General features: G+C 42.5%; 1 protein-coding gene across 1 annotated transcript in view; it reads left to right on the top strand.

Moving 5' to 3' along the window:
* MRPS6 (mitochondrial ribosomal protein S6) overlaps nucleotides 1–25518 on the top strand; it is a 72714-nt gene extending 47196 nt beyond the window's left edge. Inside the window, exons 2-3 of the mRNA XM_048867586.2 lie at nucleotides 11875–12014; nucleotides 24933–25518. Coding sequence (XP_048723543.2) covers nucleotides 11875–12014; nucleotides 24933–25113 — 321 coding nt within the window. The 3' untranslated portion in view covers nucleotides 25114–25518. The remainder of the gene's footprint in view (nucleotides 1–11874; nucleotides 12015–24932) is intronic.
* Nucleotides 25519–25768: the final 250 nt, after the last annotated feature.

The following is a 25768-nucleotide window of genomic DNA, read 5'->3' as shown; positions in this document are numbered from 1 at the left end:
ACAGATGTGTCCATTATGTCTTCCATAGTTGCAGGTGCCTGTGATATGTTTAATGCCCCTGTCTCTACCCTTCCAAATGTAATCAACTCATGTTTGCCGTGATCACACTGTTATGCACAGGGTTGACATGAGGCTTTTGGGCAAACCGATTCTCCTGGACAACCTCCAATTTAAATGATTATTTTTTAGGGCTGTCAAGCGATTAAAAAATTAATTTTAATCGCATTAATCACACTGTTAATATACCATTTATTTAAATAGTTCGGATGTTTTCTACATTTTCAAATATATTGATTTCACTTACAACACAGAATACAAAGTGTATAGTGCTCACTTTATATTTTGATTACAAATATTTGCACTCTAAAAAACAAAAGTATTAGGTTAAATAGTATTTTTCAATTCAAGTACTGTAGTGCAATCTCTATCATGAAAGTGCAACTTACAAATGTAGAATTTTGAGCAAAACAATAACCGCACTCAAAAACAAAACAATATAAAACTCTAGAGCCTACAAGTCCACTCAGTCCTACTTCTTGGTCATCCAATTGCCAAGACAAGTTTGTGTACATTTGCAGGAAATAATGCTGCCTGCTTCTTGTTTACAATATCACCTGAAAGTGAGAACAGACATTTGCATGGCACTGTTGTAGCTGGCATCACAAGATATTTATTTGCTAGATGCACTAAAGATTCATATGTCCCTTTATGCTTCAAGCCACTATTCGAGAGGACAAGCGTCCATGCTGATGACTGGTTCTGCTCAATAACCATCCAAAGCAGCGTGGACTGACACATGTTCATTTTCATCATTTGAGTCAGTCACATGCCACCAGGAGAGAGTTGATTTTCTTTTTTGGTGGTTCGGGTTCTGTAGTTTCTGCATTGGAGTGTTGCTCTTTTAAGACTTCTGAAAGCGTGCATTACACCTTTTCCCTCTCAGATTTGCAAGACTCTTCAGACTCTTAAAACTTGGGTTGAGTGATGTAGCTATCTTTAGAAATCTCACATTGATACCTTCTTTGTGTTTTGTCAAATCTACAGTGAAAGTGTTCTTAAAACGAACAACGTGCTATAACATGAAATGTGGGTAAAACACAGAATAGGAGACATACAATTCTCCCCCAAGGAGTTAAGTCACATATTTAATGAACACATTATTTTTTTAACAAGCATTATCAGCATGGAAGCATGTCCTCTGGAATGGTGGCCGAAGCATGAAGTGACATACAAATGTTTAGGTTATCTGCCATGTAAAGATCTTGCAAGGCCAGCTACAAAAGTGCTACGCAAACGCCTGTTCTCACTTTCAGGTGACATAAACAAGAAGCGGGCAGCATTATCTCCTGTAAATGTAAACAAACTTGTCTTAGCGATTGGCTGACCAAGAAGTAGGACTGAGTGGACTTGTAGGCTCCAGAGTTTTACATTGTTTTGTTTTTGAGTGCAATCTGTAAAACTGCTGCCATCACAAACTATGGGTTGGGTTTTTGCATCCTTCACTCCTGTAAGGAGTCCCCATTGGCTCTGGTGAGAATACTCCTCTGAGTAAAGATTATAAGAGCAGGTACTACAGGTATGTCTACGCTACGAAATTAGGTTGAGTTTACAGAAGTTGGTTTTTTATAAATCATTTTTATATAATTGATTGTGTGTGTCCCACACAAAATGCTCTAAGTGCGTTAAGTGCATTAACTCGGCAGAGTGCTTCTACAGTACTGAGGCTAGTGTCGACTTCCGGAGCGTTGCACTGTGGATAGCTATCCCACAGTTCCCGCAGTCTCCGCTGCCCATTGGAATTCTGGGTTGAGATCCCAATGCCTAATGGGGCAAAAACATTCTCGTGGGTGGTTCTGGGTACATGTTGTCAGGCCCTCCCTCCCTCTGTGAAAGCAACAGCAGACAATCGTTTCACGCCTTTTTTCCTGGGTTACTTGTGCAGACGCCATACCATGGCAAGCATGGAGCCTGCTCAGCTCAGTGTCACCGTATGTCTCCTGGGTGCTGGCAGACGCGGTACTGCATTGCTACACAGCAGCAGCTCATTCCCTTGTGGCAACAGACAGTGCAATAGGCCTGATAACCATAGTCATCCTGTCCTAGGTGCTCTTGGCCGCGTCAGTCAGGTCGGTCAGGAGCGCCTGGGCAGACATGGGCGCAGGGACATAAATAGGAGTGACTTGACCAGGTCATTCTCTTTAGTCCTGCCAGCAGTCGTATTGCACTGTCTTCTGGCGAGCAGCCAGGAGATGAGGATGGCTAGCAGTCCTATTGCACCATCTGCTGCCAGCCTAAGATGTAAAAGATAGATGGAGTGGATCAAAACAAGAAATAGACCAGATTTGTTTTATATTCATTTGCTCCCCCCTCCCTCGCTCCATCCCTCCCGTGAAATCAATGGCCGACAATAGTTTCGGTGAGGTCTGTCAGGGGCACCTTGAAAAGTTTAATGGAGATTCAGTCCTGCCTGGAATACCGGGGGGAGGGATGGCTTAGTGGGTTGAGCATTGGCCTGTTAAACCCAAGGTTTTGAGTTCATTCCTTGAGGGGGCCATTCTGTGTGACGGTTGTTTTTGTTTCTTCTTGATGTAAAGCCACCCCTTTTGTTGATCTTAATTCCCAGTAAGCTAACCCTGTAAGCCATGTTGTCAGTTGCCCCTCCCTCCATCAGAGCAATGGCAGACAATCGTTCTGCGCCTTTTTTCCGTGCAGACGCCGTACCACGGCAAACGTGGAGCCCGCTCAGATCACTTTGGCAATTATGAGCACATTAAACACCACATGCATTATCCAGAGGTATATGCAGCACCAGAACCTGCCAAAGCAAAACCAGGCGAGTAGGCGACATCAGCGCGGTGACGAGAGTGATGAGGACATGGACACAGACTTCTCTCAAAGCACGGGCCCGGGCAATGTGGGCATCATGGTGCTAATGGGGCAGGTTCATGCGGTGGAACGCCGATTCTGGGCCTGGGAAACAAGCACAGACTGGTGGGACCGCATAGTGTTGCAGGTCTGGGACGATTCCCAGTGGCTGCGAAACTTTCGCATGCGTAAGGGCACTTTCATGGAACTTTGTGACTTGCTTTCCCTTGCCCTGAAGCGCCAGAATACCAAGATGAGAGCAGCCTTCACATTTGAGCAGTGAGTGGCGATAGCCCTCTGGAAGCTTGCAAACGTCAGACAGCTGCCGGTCAGTCGGGAATCAATTTGGAGTGGGCAAATCTACTGCAGGGGCTGCTGTGATGCAAGTAGCCAGCGCAATCAAAGATCTGCTGCTATCAAGGGTAGTGACCCTGGGAAATGTGCAGGTCATAGTGGATGGCTTTGCTGCAATGGGATTCCTTAACTGTGGTGGGGCGATAGACAGAACCCATATCCCTATCTTGGCACCGGAGCACCAAGCCGGCAAGTACATAAACCGCAAAGGGTACTTTTCAATAGTGCTGCAAGCTCTGGTGGATCACAGGGGACGTTTCACCAACAGCAGCGTGGGATGGCTGGGAAAGGTACATGATGCTCTCATCTTCAGGAACTCTGGTCTGTTTCAAAAGATGCAGGAAGGACTTTCTTCCCAGACCAGAAAATAACTGTTGGGAATGTTGAAATGCCTATAGTTATCCTTGGGGACCCAGCCTACCCCTTAATGCCATGGCTCATGAAGCCATACACAGGCAGCCTGGACAGTAGTCAGGAGCTGTTTAACTACAGTCTGAGCAAGTGCAGAATGATGGTAGAATGTGCATTTGGATGTTTAAAAGCGCGCTGGCGCAGTTTACTGACTCGCTTAGACCTCAGTGAAACCAATATTCCCATTGTTATTACTGCTTGCTGTGCGCTCCCACAATATCTGTGAAAGTAAGGGGGAGATGTTTATGGCGGGGTGGGAGGTTGAAGCAAATCGCCTGGCCGCTGGTTACGCACAACCAGACACCGGGGTGGTTAGAAGAGCACAGGAGGGAGCGCTGCGCATCAAAGAAGCTTTGAAAACCAGTTTCATGACTGGCCAGGCTATGGTATGACAGTTCTGTTTGTTTCTCCTTTATGAAACCCCCTCCCCTCCTTGGTTCACTCTACTTCCCTGTAAGCTAACCACCCTCCCCTCCCCCCTTCGATCACTGCTTGCAGAGGCAATAAAGTCATTGTTGCTTCACATTCATGCATTCTTTATTAATTCATCACACAAATAGGGGGATAACTGCCAAGGTAGCCCGGGGGTGGGGGAGGAAGGAAGGACAAGGCCACACTGCACTTTAAAACTTAAAAACTTAAAAAATTTAAAACTTTATTGAATGCCAGCCTTCTGTTGCTTGGGCAATCCTCTGGGGTGGAGTGGCTGGGTGGCCAGAGGCCCCCTCACCGCATTCTTGGGCGTCTGGGTGAGGAGGCTATGGAACTTGGGGAGAAGGGCGGTTGGTTACACAGGGGCTGTAGCGGCGGTCTGTATTCGAGCTGCCTTTCCTGCAGCTCAACCATACGCTGGAGCATATTAGTTTGATCCTCCAGCAGCCTCAGCATTGAATCCTGCCTCCTCTCATCACGCTGTCGCCACCTATCATCTTCAGCCCGCCACCTCTTCTCGCATTCATGTTGTGCTTTCCTGCACTCTGACATTGTCTGCCTCCACGCATTCGTCTGTGCTCTGTCAGTGTGGGAGGACAGCATGAGGTCAGAGAACATTTCATTGTGACTGTGTTTTTTTGCCTTCTAATCTTCGCTAGCCTCTGGGAAGGAGAAGATACTGTGATCCTTGAAACACATGCACCTATTGGAGAAAAAAAAAAAGGACAGTGATATTTAAAAACCCACATTTTATAGAACAGTGGGTACACTCTTTCATGGTAAACCTTGCTGTTAACATTACATACATAGCACATGTGCTTTCATTACAAGGTCGCATTTTGCCTCCCCCCACTGCGTGGCTAGCTCCTCCCCTCTCTCCCCACCGTATGGCTAACAGCGGGGAACATTTCTGTTCAGCCACAGGCAAACAGCCCAGCAGGAACGGGCACCTCTGAATGTCCCCTTAAGAAAAGCACCCTATTTCAACCAGGTGACCATGAATGATATCACTCTCCTGAGGATAACACAGAGATAAAGAACGGATGTTGTTTGAACGTCAACAAACATACAGCGCAATGCTTTGTTCTGCAGTGATTCCCGACTACGTGCTACTGGCCTGGTGTGGTAAAGTGTCCTACCATGGTGGACGAAATAAGGCTGCCCTCCCCAGAAACCTTTTGCAAAGGCGTTGGGAGTACATCCAGGAGAGCTTTATGGAGATGTCCCTGGAGGATTTCCGCTCCATCCCCAGACAAATTAACAGACTTTTCCAGTAGCTGTACTGGCCGTAAATGCCAGGGCAAATTAATCATTAAACATGCTTGCTTTTAAACCATGTATACTATTTAAAAAGGTACACTCACCAGAGGTCCCTTCTCCGCCTGGCGGGTCCAGGAGGCAGCCTTGGGTGGATTCTCGGGGTACTGGGTCCAGGGTGAGAAACAGTTCCTGGCTGTCAGGAAAATCGGTTTCTCCGCTTGCTTGCTGTGAGCTATCTTCAACCTCCTCCTCCTCATCTTCCTCGTCTCCAAAACCTGCTTCCGTGTTGCCTCCCACTCCATTGACTGAGTCAAAGCACAGGGTTGGGGAGTGGTGGCTGCACCCCCTAGAATGGCATGCAGTTCATCATAGAAGTGGCATGTTTGGGGCTCTGACCTGGAGCGGCCGTTTGCATCTCTGGTTTTCTGGTAGGCTTGCCTCAGCTCCTTAAGTTTCACACGGCATTGCTTCAGGTCCCTGTTATGGCCTCTGTCCTTCATGCCCTGGGAGATTTTTACAAACGTTTTGGCATTTCGAAAACTGGAATGGAGTTCTGATAGCACGGATTTGTCTCCACATACAGCGATCAGATCCTGTACCTCCCGTTCGATCCACGCTGGAGCTCTTTGGCAATTCTGGGACTCCATCATGATCACCTCTGCTGATGAGCTCTGCACTCACCTGCAGCTTGCCATGCTGGCCAAACAGGAAATTGAAATTCAAAAGTTCGCGGGCCTTTTCCTGTCTACCTGGCCAGTGCATCTGAGTTGAGAGTGCTGTCCAGAGCAGTCACAATGGAGCACTCTGGGTTAGCTCCGGGAGGCCAATACTGTCGAATTGCATCCACAGTACCCCAAATTTGACCCAGCAAGGCTGATTTCAGCGCTAATCCCCTTGTTGGGGGTGGAGTAAAGAAATCTATTTTAAGTGTCCTTTAAGGTTAAAAAAAAAAGGGGGGGGGGCTTCATCGTGTGGACAGGTGCAGGGTTAAATCAATTTAACGCTGCTAAATTCGACCTCAACTCCTAGTGTAGACCAGGTCTAAGTAAAGTATCTATGCAGGGTTGCTTTATAATTGTTTTACAAGGCATCCTGATTCAGATGAACTTGGTTGCTCAGATACTACAGGGGTCATATAAGAACTTGTACAGAGTTTGGGCCAGATTCCCTGGTCTACTAAGGCTACTTTATTCCATATAAGTAATGTAAAATGGCTAGAGATAGGTGGTGAATTCTTCTTGCATATGGAAACTTCACTAGTGGAGGCAGCTCTGTCCCCTTCTGTGGCAGTGGCCCGCCTGACCTTTATGGATGTGAAGGTGTGTGTTCTGGAAGGGCATAGAGGAGCAGACCTTTTCTATGCTTGATCTTCTACTGTTCTTATGAACTTTACTCCAGTGATGGAAGTTTGAATAGGCTCCCTGAGGCTGCAACTCTGCACTATGGCCAAGCAGAACTTGTTTTTGTTTTTACTTTTACCTAGTCCCTGGAATTATTGTGAAGGGCTCTATTCTAGCTCCAGGTTTCTTCTAGAGATCATGGTTTTAGTGGGGAAGTCCAATATCTTAGAAACAATAGGCTCATTTGCCAGTATAATAGTACAGAAATATCTGGCTTGATTCATCAATATTAAGGAAGACTGAAATTCAGTGTAGCTAATCAATCACAATGTGCCAACTTCAACCCTCAAGTGACTTGTATTTGGCTCAAAATCTGCAATGCATGTCATGTAAATTGTTTAAAAAACCCTTACTTGAATGACTCATACACAATTTAGGACTCACTTATTGTTTAACTGTACTGTTAAAGTCTTTTAACAGAGAGGAGATGGTGGGTGGTCAGTGTACTGTATTGTGAGTCAGGAGAGCAGGGTTCCATTCCCAGTTCTCCCACTGTGACCTTGCACATGTCAGCTCACTACTTTGTCTCTGTTTCCCCAGCTGTAAAAGGGGAATAAAGCCCTTTGAAATCTGCAGATGAAAAGTAATACATATGAGATATTTCTATGATTCTCAAACAAAAAAACTGCACTAATGGGCTTTTGTTCTTAATTAATAAAAGACTTACAAAATTAACCTTTTAGAATACTACACTCAGACCATTAATGCAGTAAAGTAGAAAAATCTTCCTGGACAAAATCTCACTTCAGACCTAATCCTGCAAGATGATCTGCACAGGCAGACCATTACACCTGTGCAGAGCCTTAGTGGCTTCAGCTTGGAGCACTGTTGATGTCAGTTGACATCTGTAGGGGGCTGGCAGTAGGTTTGGGGTGTTCAATACCATAGTGATAGGTGCTATACAAATGTTAGTAAATGCACATAGCTACTTTGAAGTTCAGAATATTGGATTTCCTAGCACCAATAAGTTAAATATGGTGAGTGCACAGTATTGTACAATGAAATTAGGAAAGTCTAACTTCTAAGGAATGGCATAATTGCTGAAAGGGCCATTTCAGGCAATTATACCCAGTTCAATGCAGCTACCTAAACCTATCAGGTAGGTCCGTAGCAATTAGGACAACTAAGCCACGAGGTCCAAATCAGACTGAAACCAAATTTTGAAATATTGACATTTTCTGCAAAGCAAAAATTCTGAGTTTTGCCCATCTGCTATCAGGTGATAGTGCTCTCTGTGTATGTACTTCTCCAGGAATCCCAGTGCTAGACAGACTTTTCCATGTGGGTTACAAAGACCACCTTGTGGCATGTATTTTCACAGTTTAAACACGGCAGTTGTGTCAAATAAAGCACTTGGTGACCATTTTAAATATGTATTTTGAGAAGCTTTAAAGATATTTTTCTCCATTTTTAAAAAAAGCTGCATAATATTAATTTGCTTAGCTGAACTGTAGGTGAATTATTGTAAAATGACAGTGATTGGATTAACATTTCTCACAGAAGAATAAAGATTTTCCTCTATAATAACCTGTAATCTCTCCGGGCCCAATAACTTGCTTAAATATCTTGAACTCTTCCTTTTCTAATAGCTAATATAGGATATATTTATTATTCATCTGAGAAATTGTACTTGTAGTATATCGATTTTACATACTTACAATTTAAAAATTATTCTTGTAATACATTGTCTTGATTGCAAAATAGAACTAGTTTTAACAGCTCTAAGATACTCACATGCCATGTAGAATTATATTACAGTACGTAGTTTTACTTGTATATGTAAACTCCTATAATGACCTGTCAAACACTTTTTATTTACTTTTACAATAAACTGATCCAATATTCACAAAGCATTAAACCATTGTCCTCTGTAACCCCTTTCCCTTTCAAATAAAATCCCACAGAAAAGAGTCTAAGGCTATGTTTACATTGGTAACGCTACAGCAGCACAAATGCTCCACCGTAGTGTTTCATTGAGACACTGCCTATGCTGATGGGAGGGGTTCTCCTGTTGGTGGAATTAATCCACCTCCCTGAAAGATGCTAGCTAGGTCAATGGAATAACTTAGTACGATCTACATGGGGACTTAGGTTGGCTTAACTATGTCACCCTTGGGTGTGGCTTATGTGACCAACATAGTTAAACCAACCTTATTTTCTAGTGTAGACCAGGTTGTATTCAGGTAAGTTTGTGCAGCTCTCTGAATTGCAAATATACCACAGTGAGGCATGGCTGGATGGGAATGAAATTGGTAAGTGGGCCCTACAACTCCTGCTCAGGTCACTGAGCCACAAGACATTGTCACTCAGCCCCAGTCATACCCACAGGGCTGATATCCTTCATATCCTGTGTGTCCCTCTCCTTCTTTAGCACTGGCAGCATAGCTGGCTCACATGCCATGCTGCTATAGACACCTTTAATGTTGTCCCCATTAAATGTGGAGGTGGAGCGGATGTTATAGCTGAAGAGGGGGGAGTTTATGCTGATGGATGTGCTCTATATGAAGTGGAACATACCATGTAACATGGGTACTCCTTGACTCTGTCCATCACTTTCTCTCCTGTCAGCTATGCCCATAGATTTCCCACTAACTCTATGTGGATCCTGTGATCTGCCCATCATTCCCACTTTGAAGTCCTGAGCTAACACAGGCTTTGAGTTGTGAGGGAACTAAGGGAGGGTCATGGTTGCATCGCTCTTTATGCCCTCTTACGGGGGCACGAGGAGGCACAGAGTGCATTTGCTGCCCTGCCACACACTGCTACACAAAAGATGCTGAGCTTGCATGCATGGGGCACATGGGCACCTACTGTGAGATCCACATTCACTGCCACATCTCAAAGGGTTGCTGTTGGGTTACTAACTGTTTTTTTAACAATAGGGACAAAGCATTTTGAAAAAAGGATTTTAAAACAGTCTACATGCATGTCTTCTTACCTAAAGGCTTACCAACCTGACAGTAGCATAGGCAGGTCTAGTTTCTTCAAACACTCCAGCAGGTCCTGGGTGTCATTCCAGGGGTGCTGGAACAGTTTTTATAGCGGGGGTACTGAGAGTCATTGTAAGCCCTGTATATAATGGAAGCCACTTCAAGCCAGGGGGTGCTGCAGCACCCCCCATGCCCCTAGTTGCAGCACCTATGTGTCATTCTGCTTTTGCCAAACAGTTCCCCAACAACTTCCTTCTCTCTGGAGAATGAGTCCTTCTAACCCAGCCAGAGTTCCTTTGTTCTTGTCAGTTCCCAGGCTTTTGGCACTGCTAGTCCAAGCAAGCTCTGTAGATATGGTGCATGTCTATGCTGCATTTGCGTGTCTGGTAAAACCAGAGGGGAAACTCTCCCCTATAAGATAACCTATAGCCTAGGACAGTGGTTCTCACACTTTTGTACTGATGACTCCTTTCACAAAGCGAGCCTCTGAGTGCGACCCCCCCCCCCCCTTATAAATTAAAAACATTTTTAAAAAATATATTTAACACCATTATAAATGCTTGAGGCAAAGTGGGCTTTGGGGTGGAGGCTGATAGCTCGTGATCTCCCATGTAATAACCTTGTGACCCCATGAGGAGTCCTGACCCCCAGGTTGAAAACCCCTGGCCTAGGGCAATGTGCACTGAGCTGCAAGCCAGGAGAGCATGAATTCTACTCTTTCACTGACTGCTGTTAATATTTCTGTTGTTAACTTCTTGTTAACCAAGGCTTCATATTCCTACCTTAGAGGGAGGTAACTAATATTCACTCATTTTACAGATAAGGTAAGTGAGGAATTGCACAAGGTCACTTCAGGCTGAGAGGGAATGCTGAGACTGTCACAGTGATATGTTTACTTAAATTCTAACCATTTTAAAATTTTGCTAACTATATTTCATAACTTTCTTATTTCCAGCTCTTGCCATTACATCAAGCAAGTGAGCACAGGAATATGTTTTAATGTGAGATGTTATCTTATAAGTATCTGTACAGCATATTTTTTATAATTCTGTTGGATATTATAGCTACTTACAGTCTCCGTTTTCCCTTCTCCGTATGGGATTTGTTTCCCCACAGTACTTCCTCTTACTTCTCACATCAGCATCTAGAAACACTGTATTAACAATGTGGTTGTGGTTCTTGAGATTGCCTGTCAACATCACTTAGTGTGTCATAAATAGTAGGATGAATGTGTTGTTCCCTGGGAATGCTGATAATCCTCTTCACCAAGTTCCAACAATCTTGAAGACACACAACTGAAACATTTATTTTAGCTTTTCTATAAATAAAGATGAAATAAAGTAATGGTGAAGGGTGAGTGTTGAACTGGTCTAAAACTATAAACCAGCCTTGATATGTGCTAAGAAAGAAACTGTTCAGTCTTTGGCAGTGTGTCCATTCCTCAGATCAGTACAATTACTTGTTAGGAGCAGAATTCATTTATACATTGTCCTTTTCAGTTCCTTATTTCATAAATAAAGCCAAACTTTTGCTCAAATTCCAAACATTTATAAAGTCAATGAAATATTTCACCATGAATCTAAACAAGGCTCCATGTTCTTTTTACACATATGTAATTGAAATGACCATGTAAAATAAGTCTCTAGCTAATCAGTGGTAACTGCAATCAGCCAAACTTTGGCTGATTCCCTTTGTACGCTTTTTATTTGATTTTTTCATTATGTTGAGCAACACCATAAATTATGCCAGTTATTGGACTGAGAAATTGTTGTTAATGCACTGATTTATTTATTGTGTTAATGGTCCATGGAAATCTGATTAGAGCCTTAAAACCACTGGGGCTGATTCACTGTTCCCCTGAACCTCTTGTATTTATTTATACCAGTACAAGCAGCACGCAAAATGATTCCAAATCAGTGGACTTGATATAAATGGCTATACAAGGTGCAGGGCAGATGTGAATCAGGCCCATTGACTGTTTTGGCTCTTTTCCCATCGATAGAGCCTGATTTTGCATTATCGAGCTCAATGGTAGCAGAGTCAGGGCTACAGTTTCAAAATTTCAGTTTTTATATTTGAGTAAGATGCCAATTCATGTTTCCTCATTGGCTTGTTGTGTTGCTAATTTGCCTCCTCTAACAGTTGAACCAGGTAACTATATTAATTGATTCTAATTAATTTAGAACCATATCTGAGTGTGTTTCTTTTTTCTCTTTTTGAAGCCTGAGATGGCTGCTGCACTGAAGCGCACAATAGAGGCTTTGATGGAGAGAGGAGCAGTTGTGAGGAACTTGGAAAACCTGGGAGAAAGATCACTGCCATATAAAATCTCCAAGCATAATCAAGATCACAGAAGAGGAGGGTATGGTCTATATCAGATCCCTTAAAATCCCTTCAATCTCTTAAAATGTAAACATTTATGGTGGCTGGTTTGGTCTTTTCTGTGGGTATCAGTTCAAATATGTAGGAGATGGGTAACCCGAGTAAGTATCCTATGACTATTGGCATATAACTTGTAAAGCACTATGAGTTCTAAGTATGTTTATCTTGTGCGAGTTAGTTTTTATTGTAAGTCCATCAACCACAGTGCTGCAAATAGTCTTGTTTCAAGTGTCTAAACAAGCTGTATTCTGATGGTGTGTCTATGCTACAGTTAAAAACCCTCGACTGACCCGTGCCAGCTGACTTGGGCTTGTGGGGCTCGGGCTGTTTAATTGCAGTGCAGATGTCTGGGCTCATGCTGGAGCCCAGACTCTAGGACCATGCTAGGTGGGAGGGTCCCAGAGCTCGGGCTGCAACCCGTGTCCCAACATCTACACTGCAGTTAAACAGACCCTTAGTTCGAGCCCCGTGAGCCCAAGTCAACTGGCACAGGACAGCCGTGGATGTCTGACTGCCGTGTAGACAAACCCTGAGAGATATCTTCCACAGTAAAGACTGTGCTTCCTCCTGGATGCGTAATTTTTTTCCCCAGAAGCCAGTGATAGGACTTCAACAACAACAGAATCTATTGACTGTAAATGAAATGCCAATACTAATTGGCGGTAGTGATTTTTTTTTTTTATTCTAACATGTCTGAACTGTTAGCTGCCATATGTGCCCTGTAAGATATACTTGTTTCCATAATGCTATTTTTTATTAAAGAGGACTATCTGTCTGCATAATTTGAGGGAAGTATAATAATGACTCGATTATTTTGGGGATAATTTTTGCAGAATGCATTTATGTGATATACTGCATTATTATGTTGAATATAAACTCTCTTCCTTGATGCAGTGAGAATGTAATGAAGATTTCATCCTTTTGATTGCTTAACCCTGTGCTTTGCTGCTGTTAAACTATTTGAGACTACCTCTGATATGGATGCTGCTTCTCTGAAAGGATTGAGAAATGTTGCTAGGCAACGAGTATTATATAGTGGCTGCATACAGTACTCAAAATAACATTAAGATACATTTTTCTTAATATTTTTCACATAAATATGTGAAATTTGATGGCCAGCCAATATGCAAACTAACCTTTGGATAGGCTGGGTACATGCAAAGGGAAAATCACGTACACTTTGAAAGATGCATGTTTAAGCTGCATAGCCTTTCTCAACTTCTTTCCCCACGTTTGACTCTCAAATTCAGTCCCACTTCAGAAGACCTTTTTATTCTCCTGTGTAAAGTCAGAGAGGTGATCTCTGCCAGTTTGAGGGGGAGAAACAAAACCAGCAAACAATTCCTCCTCTCTCCCACTCAAACAAAACCTTGAAACCTCCATGAGGTGCATATTGCTAACCAAAGCAACAGCGCTGTATGACCATCATCTTCCTCCTCCCTTCCTTCTTGGTGTTTGTAATTATCACGCTCTGGCGCATTGCCTAATCCTGCAAGCCATTAGTCCAGTGTTTAGTCTCATTGTCTAAACATGAAAGTAACTGTTCACAGGATCTAGCAAATAAATTGTGGCCTCTTCAGCTCTGGGGCTGCATTTTCTGTCACTTGCCATACAATGTTTCTGGCGCTATATACAATTGCACACAAACAGCTATATTAAAAGACCATTGAAATTGCAAAGTCAAGCACCTAGAAGTAAGGAAATAACAGAATTAAGTTTGCCTGTGCAACCTTAATTTGTCTCCTGTCTCATTCAGTGCACAGGATGGACAGTGAACACTGAATGAGCAACTATTCAGTGTTAAGTTTTATTCCCATTGTTCAATATATGGCCGCAGACCTGATTTACTGCACACTATCCAAACCATTTTCTGAATGCAGAATTATTAATTTCCTTGTGGGTTTTCCCTATGGCACTCAACACTGTAGTATTTGAATGTTTCACAAATATTAATTTATCTTCACTCATCTCACAGGATGTTGTGGATGGTATTATCCCCATTTTACAAATGGGGAACTGAAACACAGATTAAGGTCAAAAGTATCTACTAATTTTGGGTGTCCAATTTGAGATGCCTAGGACCTGACTTTTCAGGGTATTTGCATTATATATTCAAGCACAGCTCCCATTGACGGCAGTTGGAGCTGTGAGCGGTCAACACTTCTGCAGATCAGATCCCAGGGTTAAGTCAGGCTTCCAAAAAAATGAGGAACACACGATTAGGGACCACCTGTGAAAAAGTTTGGTTCAAGTGACAAGCCCACCATGACGTAGGAATTCTGTGGCAGAGGTAGGGATAGAATCCAACTCTCCTGGGCACTGTTCGGTTGTCTTAACCATGAGATTTCCTGTTCTCTTCCTGCAATCCCCATTCATTACACACCTTTCAACTTCTGCAACAAATGAGTCAGGGGTCCTAATAAACAGCAGCCTCCTTTACTGCACAACCCAGATTCATCCCTAGAGCAGGTCCAGTCTGTGCACTGAATGAGGCAGGGGTCCTATGATATATGATCATGTAATTAAAGACTATCATAATGCATAGGCATATAAGCACAAGGAGGGACAAATTAAGGATGCACAGCAACCATAGAAGTTATCTACATGATGAGATAGTGTGCTGCAAGCCAGGGTAAGTGCGCTGCACTAGTGTGCCACATTCGAGTTGTGGCCATGGGCCTTGCTACTGTGCACTAGAAGTTCCATAGTGCGTTTTGCTCCTTATCCCAGTCTAACCCCTTCCTAGTTGCTTGTCCCATTCTCCTTGCCCAGTTATGCCTCCTCACCCAAGCTGTTTGCTAGATCTGTCTTCCCCCTCTCCTCTGCTCCTGTTGCTCCCCCCCCCCCACTGGTTCCTAGCCCCAGTCTCCTTGTCTAACCAACTCTGTCTTTCCCCCCATGAGCCAACCTGCTCATCCTTCTCACTTGTGTCACCAGCTCCCAGGGCCAGTCTCCCTGCCCAGCTAGTCCCAGTCTCAATTTCTGCCTGTCTCGCCCATCCTCTAGTCCTAGTAGTCTTGTCCCAATCTACTCCTTTCCCTCTTCCCTGTCCGACTTTTGTCTCCTCTGCATTAGAGTCAGACTGTTTACTCCTCCATGCTGCGTGGATGCCAGCAGTGGGGACATTGAGCACAGAAGGAGAGACAGGCTCCGTGCCCTCAATTCGAGTACCCAGCTCTTCACCCATGTGGTCCTGAACTGGAGCATGCTCAGTGGGGCTGGTACATGTGCAGTCACATGCAGGAGCTATGAGAGGCTCCAGCATGCTCAGTGCGGATGGAATCATCAGAGATTTTAGCTGTTGTACTCTAAGAAGTCTCTACTGAGCCAGTGCAAACAACAGTTTTTCAGACTTAACTTGGCCTCATTTGCTTGGATTTCATGGCAAAAGGCACATCCCTGCCAAATTCAAGTGCCTGCTCCAAAGCATGGGAGGCTAGAGCTGTTCAGAGAGAGGTTTCAAGAATTTTTTAACATGGACAAAACAACATATTTTTTTTCTTGGTCTTGTTAGAAGTGTCTGAATGGTTTTAGCTGAAATAAAATAAATAAATAACACAAACACACACAACAACCCTCAATTTGAGGCAGACACTGAGCATGTAAAATTTCAGCCCAAACGGTTTAAGTTTGAAAAGGTTGTGAGCAACTTAAAACAGGGTCTGTACAGTGAGTAGTGTTAGGCAACCTTAATAAAAGGCAGTGCTGTTCAAGCTGTGCCTATAATAAGCGGGAGTGTGTCCCTCGATGTCCCCATGTGCTGTGATTGTTCTTCTGTAGCAGATAGAGCTGTGCTGCAGTACTCATTTGTGGTGGATTATTGATGTGCCATCAGATATTTTCTGTGTTTAAGACCTTAGGTAACTCAGGTAATTAAGCAAATTCTAGGAATAGGAAATAAAAGCCAGTTCTTTATTCACCTTTTAAAATCACTTTGTTCCCTCCCTATAACACTTGTAAAGGTATTTAATTGTTTTATTTAAAATGGTACACAGCGTGAAAACCACAGTAGTTTATCAAAATATTACAGTGAGCTAAATCTACATCCAGCAACCTGTCTTTTATTAAAAAATCTTAAATTAATCTTCCCTTTAATAGGCACTTTTTGAATGCTGTTTAACTCTTCTGTCTCATGAACTTGGTTTTAAGTGTCACAGCTCCATCTCTCATTCTGCCAAAGCTGTTTATGAAGGAAACTAAAAGGCTACTATGAGTGGCGTAGGTCAGTGCTACTCAAAGTGGTGGTCTGTGGACCGGTGCCGGTCCATGAGCCATCGACTGCTGGTCTGGGCGCACATTGGAAAAAAAAATTGCCAGTCCCCCACATCAGATAGCTTGAGAAGCATTGGTGTAGGTGGTATTATGTCTAGTAAGAAGAGACGGATAGGACAGAATTCTGAATCTTTCGAAGCCTTGCGTGGCGGTTTTATGTGACTCTTGGTAAAGCTAATCGTTCAATTGATTGCTTCCCTTTGTTTCCAGATGCTTGTGGGCTTGGGATGTATGCTGAATCCACTCACCTTTGGCCTCCTGGCTGGTAAACAGTGTGAGAACTCCGACAGTAAAACATTCATAGTGTAGGCCACATTTTAGCAGAGATTTTCCATGGGAAACAGTCTCCTCCCAGTGACCATCATATGAACCACCTGCCTTCCAGTTATAGAGGCATAACGTCCCTGTGCCAGCTACGGGGAGTGTTTACATGAAAAAGTAACATTAGGAAATTATATAATGGGTTTTCGCTTGTCTCGAGTGTTTTTTTTTTTTTTCTAGTAGGGTAAAACAGTAATTATACTGTCTGCTTTTGCTCTTTGCTTCAGCTCCCCCTCCTACCCATTTTGTTTTTCTCAATTGGAAATATTGTAGAGAGCCAGCACAGGGCGACCCTGCTAGCTCTGAACAATCCCACCAAAAAGTGCTCTATGGTCCACAGACCATAGTTGGAGCCCTCTCTGTTTTACTGAATATTCTTTTTCCATCTAGTTAATTACATTTTAAAATACGGGTAAAATATTCATGTGCAATAATAAAGCTGGGTTTGACTGAGAAACATGGCACAAAATCATACAGTATAATATACATGACAAGCAGCTAAGGTACTTAGCCAGGTTAATGTAATGCCTTTACTAAATGGAGAGGAGTCAAACAGGAAAATATTCAGAGGTTAATTGTAGGGCAGTTGTTTGTTGTGTGGATCCATAGTGCTACCATGCCACTCTTCAGAGAATGCTGTTGGTATATGAGGGGCAAACGAGTATTTTAAGAATACCCAGGGGCGTTGCCAGGTAATGGGAATTTTACAGCCAACTGATCTCTACTTATTTCAATGTTTGATTTTTCAAAGCCCATAAGGGATTTAGACACACAATTGCCATTAAACTTAATGGAAGTTGGGTGTCTAAATCCCCTAGGCAGCTTTGAAGATCTCAGCAGAAGTGTAAAGTTACCTTGATCTTAGTAAGCAAACTGTATTTGCTGTGAAAGAGTATATTGATGGTGGGGGCAACACTTGAACTGGTACAAATTCAGGGCTGTGTCTTCCTCTTAAATTTACCTCTGTGCAATCTGCTGTGTCCTTGAAAAACATCTCTTGTGCAAACACTGTAGCAGTAATAGTTTTCCCAGGAACTTGGGTGGTGTTTACCTTTATGTTTCAGGGTATAACTGAGCCTTTAAGTTTAAGTAATTGTGAGAAGATGGCTAGCAATTCATATTCGTGTATATTTTGAGAGCTAGATGTATAAAATGTATCCTGAACAGAAAAACAGCTCTTTTGTAGCCCATGTGGTGGGTGAAATATTGCTTACCTTTCCTAAATACCATTTCTTAAATTTAGGAATAGTTGCAGCTTTCTGTATTCCTTTTTGTTTTTAATCATATAACTTTCTAATCACTTACAATATCTGACCTTTATGATAAAGATATGTCATTGGGGGGGCCAAAATTATACATAAGGTGAAATCCTGGCTTCATCGAAGACCATGGGACTTCTGCATTGACTTCAATAGGAACAAAATTTCACTCTTAATACCTGTAATTTCTGTTACTGTATGTTTTCCCCCTAATGTTTGGTGGGTTTTTTTAAGGCAAATTATGCCTTTTTAAAAAAAGAATTAAAATTTGCTTGTCCAAAGGATAAACATCAGCTCTGAACTGCTGGAAGCATGTGAGCTCTTAGTACGCTTTAAACATTACAAAAACTATAAATTTCTATGTGCGTGTTGGGGTAAATTTAGGAAAAAATTTGACTAAATCATTGCTGTATTGGTGTTTTAATGTAAAACTGGAGGACACTACTAATATTTAAACCCGTGGTATTGTTTATGCTAGAGAGCCAGTACATGTTGATTTGAGCACAGGAATAGGAGCCAGGAATCCAGAGTTTTAGAATCCTGCCTCTGACCCTGTATCTCTCTGTGTCCTAGAGAAGGTCAGATTTGTTAGTAGAGATGTTTTTTGTGAAACAGCACTGAACATTTTAAATTCAGTTTATCGCTGTGTAACAGAAAGGTTGGGTCCAATAAAGATCTTGCCTCACCCACCATGTTTGTTTGTTTTTTCTATAATCTGTTTGGAATTCAGTAGCTTTCTTAGCTCTGTCCACACACACTCTGTAGAATTCATTTCATGTATTTGTGCGTTCCGCTGCAAACTATGCATAATTTTGGTTATTCATAATAGATACCATGTGCCATTTGCCAGCTTTTTTCACCTTGTTGTTTTCTTCCTTTTCAGGTTTAATTTTGAAAAGGTAGCAGTCCTCATTTATTTGCCCACATGCCACTCAATCTTTTTTTGTTTTGATGTTTATTCCTACATGTCTCATCAGCCTATTTGTTTTCTGACACAGCAAATTCAGATTTTGCTTTTCTTGCTATATTGGCGCTCAGATACCATGGTTATGATTGGGTATAAGAAATGGAATTGAACACCTAATAGAACCCAGGACTAGAAGTCAGGAAACTTAGGTTGTATTTCTTGCTCTGCTGTTGATTCACTGTGTGACACTGGGAATATCATATGGACTGCCTTCTGGGAAGAGGATTTCAGCTTGAATAGCTCACCTGAGCTTTGGGGAGCTCCTTATAGTGGATCTGCTCCATAGCTGTTACTCCAGCCTCCTGAAGTAGTGTGACTAGCCTCTCTACCCCCTAGCATCCCCTCTTCTGTGGAGGAAGGACTACAGGATACACACAGCAGTGGGTGGCTCTGTCCCCTCCTCAGGGGATAGGATTTGCTCCTTTCATGTCTCTGTACCTCAATTTCCCAATGTGTAAACTGGGGATAATTCCTCAGAGGAGTGTTTTAACAATTTCAATGTTCTTGAAGTGTCTCAGATATTAGAAGCATTATTGTGCAAATGCCAGGTAGTGTGTTGTTCAGGGTTTCCTGCTTCTGAGTACTGTGTATTTTGAGGCTAGGTGCTGTCCTTGTACAACTTATTTTTAAACAGGCAGCTTATTACAGAACAGTATTTCCATTTGAGAGAGAGGGGTTGAATCCTTATTCACTAACCCATACCATCTGGATGTAATTTTATTTATTCTGATTTATAAGAGTAAAAATAATGAGTGTCCATCAGAATTCTCTGGGAGCCTTTACAATGTTTAAAATCCAGAGGGACAAAAAACAAACCTATAATGTGACCACAGGCCTCAGTGGGGTGCTAATGCTAACGTCTAACAATGGTATTTCAAATGTCAAAATTAACTATTTCAATTAGGTTAGTTTTGGCAGAAACATCCAGTAACTCTCATTATAATGTCACCCCTCTTGTCCTCCACTCTGAATCCCGATGGACATTCCCATCCTACCTGTAGATTAGAGCCTGCACTCTCTCCGACCCCCTCAACCTCTCCATTACGGAAGCTTACTTAGGGCATGCCATGGCAGCGCTTTAACATGGCTGTGTAGTTGCAGCGTTCGGGGGGGTGTGTGTTTTTTCACACCCGTGAGCGAGAAAGTTGCAGCACTGTAAAGTGTCAGTGTAGACAAGCCCCAAGATTTAAAGCTCCTAAAGAAAAGAGGAGTCCTAAAGCATGAGGGCTAACCATATCTAACATTCTCTCCTTTGCAGCATGTGGAAACTTTTTTGGGTAGCTAACCAGATTGCTGACCACTCAACCTCTTTCAGTTCTTCCCTTTCTCTCTGCTCTCAATCACAGTACACTAGGCTGAGAGCTATGTCCCAAGAAGATTTAAAAGCAAGCTTTGATCTAGGAGCTTCTCATGTGTCATCTAAGTCAAAGTACCCATTTGAAAACAGAGATGTGGGTAATTTTTGGGCTAAAGGTTGAAATAATTCTTGGCCTGGATATATAAGAAATGAAATCTCGCTACTTTAAGGTGCAAAAGGAGACCCCCTTCCTTTGATAGCACTGACATTTCAGCAGATAAAGGTTCTGCTGTCCTGTATTTAAATTACCCTTCTATTTACCATAGTACAGGGTTACAAAAATAACTGGTCTCACAGTGAATCAGAGTGGAATTTTCCTGACTTTCTCCCTGATGACTTTGCTAACTCCTAGAGAGTTGAAACTCCCATTTTCCAGCTGTGCGTGCAAAAAGAGACTGTTTATCTCCTATATTCCATGTTATCATCCTCCCAGCCTTGCTGGGGTTTTATTTTGGTCACCTGACAAAGAGTAGCTGCAATATTTGTGTGTCCACAGCTGACTGCTTTAAACGAAGAAAAACGTGAGGCTGCTGTGTGCACGATTGAACTGTAGGTTTAAATACCTACATCTGTATTCAGATACACATCTCTGACTAGCTACCTTTGTCTTTATGGGCAGGGTTCCAGATTAGCTCGTGAATCGCAGCAGCCTAACATGGTTTTGTTTTTTTTTGTTTTTTTTTGTTTAAGCACAATTAAATTAATGGAAACAAAAGGCAAAAAGACTTGTTATTCCCCCCCCCCCCCCCCCCGTTTATAGATCAGAGCAATTACTGCTTTCTTACGCTGAAGGAAGGATGGTTGGTATTGTTTCTAAATTGCATTCTCCCAACTGCTGCATTTTTGTGTCTTCAGCTAAAATATCTACTCTGTGAAAAAGACACGGACGTGCTGGAGCAGCTCATCCTTCCCATCCCCCACTTCTCCTTCGTTTATCAACAGTGCGTCAGCGGAAATTTCCACTGTCTGCTTATGTGTGAGAGACCACAAAGCAGTAAACCTGCCTTTGGGAGAAAAGCTATTGCAGTTTTAGGAGCACAGTAAAAAGCAGCACACAACTTGCATTTAGAAATGGAATGAAATTCTGTAAAAGCAAAGCCAAAATAGCATGGAAAAGTGGGGCGGTTCATGAATGAATGTTGTTGCTAACTGCTAAAGAGCATGCAAACCTTGATGTAGTACGATCTATTAGAACTTGCTTTCCTTTCCTTTTTGGTTGGAACTATGAAAGGATTTCAGGGTCCTGCATCTTTGCTGTGGTAGTCAATATCTTAACTGAAAATAGGATTTTCCTTCCTTGGCCATGCACATCCTTTGGGAAACGTTAGAGTTGTAATTTATTCCACTATTGTTAGGCTTTACCCATTGTTTTTTTTATATAAAGTCTAAAGTATGTGACTTCTCTTACTCACTGGAGATAAGACAGTATTAAGGCATTTCTGTTTTTCCAAATGTATTGGGCCCAATCCTGCTCCCCATTGAAGTCCCTGAGACTTTTGCAATTAGGCCTCATTGTAGCATTCATGAGAGGAGTAGTTTCACATAACTAGTCCTATTGAAGTCATGGGGTGTAAATTGTCATAGTTCCAGCTGACCTCATGCACTGAGGATCTGCCCCAAGGGGACTAGTTGCTTCAGTACAGACTACAGGATTGGGTCCCTTAAGTAGTGTCATGGGAGATTTTGCCATTCAAGCCTAATACAGGGAAATTCAGTACTTTAATTTAGTTTTCCAAATTGCAGCACTTCTGCTACAAAAGGTTATTAGTGTCCATTGCTGCGCATTCATTTAGGGGCTGGGAATGCTCAGTTAAGGAAATCCTCCTTTATTGTTTTCTCCTTGTGTGCAGCATTCACCTCTGTGCAGCAGGCCAGCGTAAGACCTTTGCACCACTTATGTCCCACCTTTACCCTTAAAAGTGGCGTATAGGATATGTCTACACTGCAGCAGGGAGCGAGCATCCCAGCACAAGTAGAGAGACTTGTGTTAGCTCTGCTCGAGCTAGCATGCTAGCCGTAACAGTGCGGACAATGCAACACGCAGCTACTCGAGTTCAAGGCTGCCCGAACCCCAGGGTCCAATCTCAGGTGACTACCCCAAACCACTTATCTGCACTGCAACCTCCAAACTGCTATTTTTAGCGCACTAGCTTGAGCAGAGCTAACATGCCTCTATCTACCTGGGCTGGGAGGTTCGCTCCCAGTTGCAGTGTAGGCAGACCCATAGGCTTTGTGCTGCCCCTCCGTAGTGGGGGAATTTTGTTCTCTCTCTGTGTGTAATACCTGTTGATGGTCATGGGACTTCCTCTCGCAGGTATTTAGATTGGAGGAGTTTGTTTTCCTCATATGTCATAATATGGAAAACGTAAAGAACTTTTTGTTGTTGACACATTCTCTGCACTCTGTGTTCTGATGTATATGTAGGCCCAGTTTCTCATCTTGGGTGCCTGGCACTTGTTGCATAGCTCAACACTTTTGTGAGTGTGCTGTGATGCATTGTATGCACCTGAAATTAGATTACATTAGAATCTGGCCCTTACTGTGGGGAAAAAGTACTACATGTCAGATATAATTTCCAAGTAAAACTAGCTGGTACACTTGGCCTCTGTTTGTTTTGAGTATGGATTGTTCTGGGTTTTATGTAGGGCCCTACCAAATTCCCAGTCCATTTTGGTCAATTTCACAGTCATAGGATTTTAACAATCGTAAATGTCATCATTTCAGCTATTTAAATCTGAAATTTCATGGTGTTGTAATTGTAGGGGTCCTGACCAAGAAAGGAGGTGTGTGTGTGGGGGGAGGGGGGTCACAAGGTTATTGCAGTGGGGGTTGTGGTACTGCTACCTTTGCTTCCGTGCTGCTGCTGGGCGACCAGAGAGCAGTGACTGCTGGCCAGGATCCCAGCTCTGAAGGCAGAGCTGCTGCCAGCAGCAGTGCAAAGATAAGGATGGCCTGGTGTGGTACTGCCACCCTTACCTCTGCGCTGCTGCCTGCAGAGCTGGGTCCACAGTCAGCAACTGCCGCTCTCCAGCCACCCACCTCTGAAGGCAGCAGCGCAGAAGTAAGGGGGGCCTGGTATGGTATGGTATTGCTGGCGGGGCGCTGCCTTCAGAGCTGGTTGCCCACCCAACAGCCACTGCTCTCTGGCTGCCCAGCTCTGAAGACAGCAAAGTAGTAAGGGTGGAAATACTGTAACCCCCCTACGATAACCTTGCAACCTCTCCCTCCCCGCAACTCCCTTTTGGGCTAGAACCCCCAATTTGAGAAATGCTGTTCTCTCCCATGAAATCTGTATAGTATAGAGTAAAAGCACACAAAAGATCAGATTTCACGGTCCGTGACGTGTTTTTCATGGCCGTAAATTTGGTAAGGCCCTAATTATATGTGAAGAAAATATGGTTCCCCTTTGTGGCTGACTCGTTTTTGCATTCTACTGAGGTATACTTCAGAGAGAGCAGTTGTCTTTACTCACATAGTTTTAATAAATGCGACTGTACAGAAGTTTTAAAACAAAAAGCTAAATGGGAATTATTGTGCGGTCTACTGTATCTTTAATGAATGCTGCAGTTGGAAACTGTCTACTCACTGTAATCGTCTAATCTTTAATAGGACTTCTGAGAGACAGCTGAGACTTCCTTTGTACTGTACTGTAGTTAAAGCCTTACCAAAAGCAAGCTGATGGATTAAAAATCCCCACAACTACAAGTTTATTTACAATGCCAAATTGCCATCTATTTCTTATCTTTCAACATGAATATGCTGGCTGCAGTAAAATCACTCAAAATATGCAAGAGCCGTGGACCTCGCTCTCTGAAAAAAATTGAGGATATGGGAATTGTATGAGGATTTATTTCTGAACACCGAAATACAATATCCAGTTGTAATCTCTCCTCCAAAATGGGACTAGCATATGTTTGGAAGAGCAATAGACCTTACCATTCGCTCTATCCCACTGGAGTTTAAAAAGATTCCTTCAAAATGAAAAGTGAATGAATAGAACAGGATCCAATGCGTGAGTTACTTGACTTGAGTGACTGCAGAAGTGACATAGGGGCCTTAAATAGAAATGGAGCGTCCTCAGTTTTCAGAAGTTAAAACATGTCACTAATGAATACATGCTCATTTGGGCTAGCTCCAGCTCGCTCGCTTTCCTCCCTCCCTACTTCCTGCTGCTATTTTAAACTTCCACTCAGTTATAAAGTAGTGTTGGGATGGATGAAATATTGCCCATATGATATATAAGCTTTAGATGTTTGACACTGACATCTGTTTGTGAGTCCATTCTCCACATGGCAAGGATCCCTGAGGAGAAATGCATTGAATTCAAGGAGGGAAAGTGTACATTTTTTTAACTCAAATAAATATGCAACTTCTAAATGGTGTGAAAAATACTATGTATGTAAATGTTTGGAGTAAGTAAAGGCAGACCTCTGATTCCAGTTTGAGTGCACAGACAAGAAATGGTGCCCTGTGAATAGGAAAGATGCCCACTTCCATTGTTTTCGGTTGTGTAGCTCCATATAAATTGACTTACCTGTATTTTAAATCCATAATGTTACTGAGCTTTGTTTTAAAAACAGTTCAAAAAAACAAAATATAAGGTATTCCTCGTAGATAATTGGGAGTTTGATTTTACAATTCCAACAGAATGACGGTATGAATAAAAGCTTTTGCAGTGCATATATCTTATTTTATTGTATCTGTGTGTGTTTTCCATTACAGGTATTTTTTGGTAGACTTTGATGGCCCACCTACGATTGTTTCAACGATGATGGACCATTTAGGACGTGATGTTGATGTAATTAGACCTACTTTTTTAAAGCATCCAGTATCAAAGACAGAAGAATGTGGTGGCATAATCCCAGTCAACTATGAAGATAAACTATATACCAAGAAAAAATGAGTATCCAAAAGACCATATCTGAAACCTTTTTATTTTAGCCCTGCTTTCGGATACAACTGTGGTCATAATTGTTGTCTACGTACAGAGTCATCTATTGTAGCCATATGGCATCTGGAGTTAATGTAACCTTTAGCTTTCTTTTTTGTTGTTAATTAAATAGTTAATTTGTATTCTTATGTTAATAGTTGATGACTAGTCTAAAAATTGATTTGCTTTCCTCGTAAAGCATTACATCTGATGAAGTTCTGTCTACCCATCAGGAGACTAAAAATAGCAATTTTTTTTTCAGTAAGATTACTTCAGACTTTGTACACAGTAGATTAAGAAAGCTCTGTTCGACAATGTATACTGTATAGCGGTATGTTTTTTTATTTTAAACAAGATAATAAAGGTGATTTGAAATAAGCTTTGTTTATTGTTGAAGACTATAAAAGGTGCAGGGAAATGTTACACGTATACCCTGCCATAAGGCATTCTAACCTACTCTTCTGAATATAATCACAGGGGTTGGTCTAAGTACAAATAAACACTCTCTATGGAAGAAGGTAGATACTTCCAGATGGCAGTTCCGAGAAGGACTGGACTAGTGTGAGCAGAAAAATGCAAGATATTGTCCTTTGTTTTACTATAAGATGGAGCCACCTGACACTTTACA

Source organism: Caretta caretta, chromosome 1 (genome assembly GCF_965140235.1).
Source record: "Caretta caretta isolate rCarCar2 chromosome 1, rCarCar1.hap1, whole genome shotgun sequence".
Classification (NCBI taxonomy): domain Eukaryota; kingdom Metazoa; phylum Chordata; order Testudines; family Cheloniidae; genus Caretta; species Caretta caretta.
The sequence above is the reverse complement of the archived record's forward strand: the minus strand, read 5'-3'. Positions and strand labels throughout refer to the sequence as shown.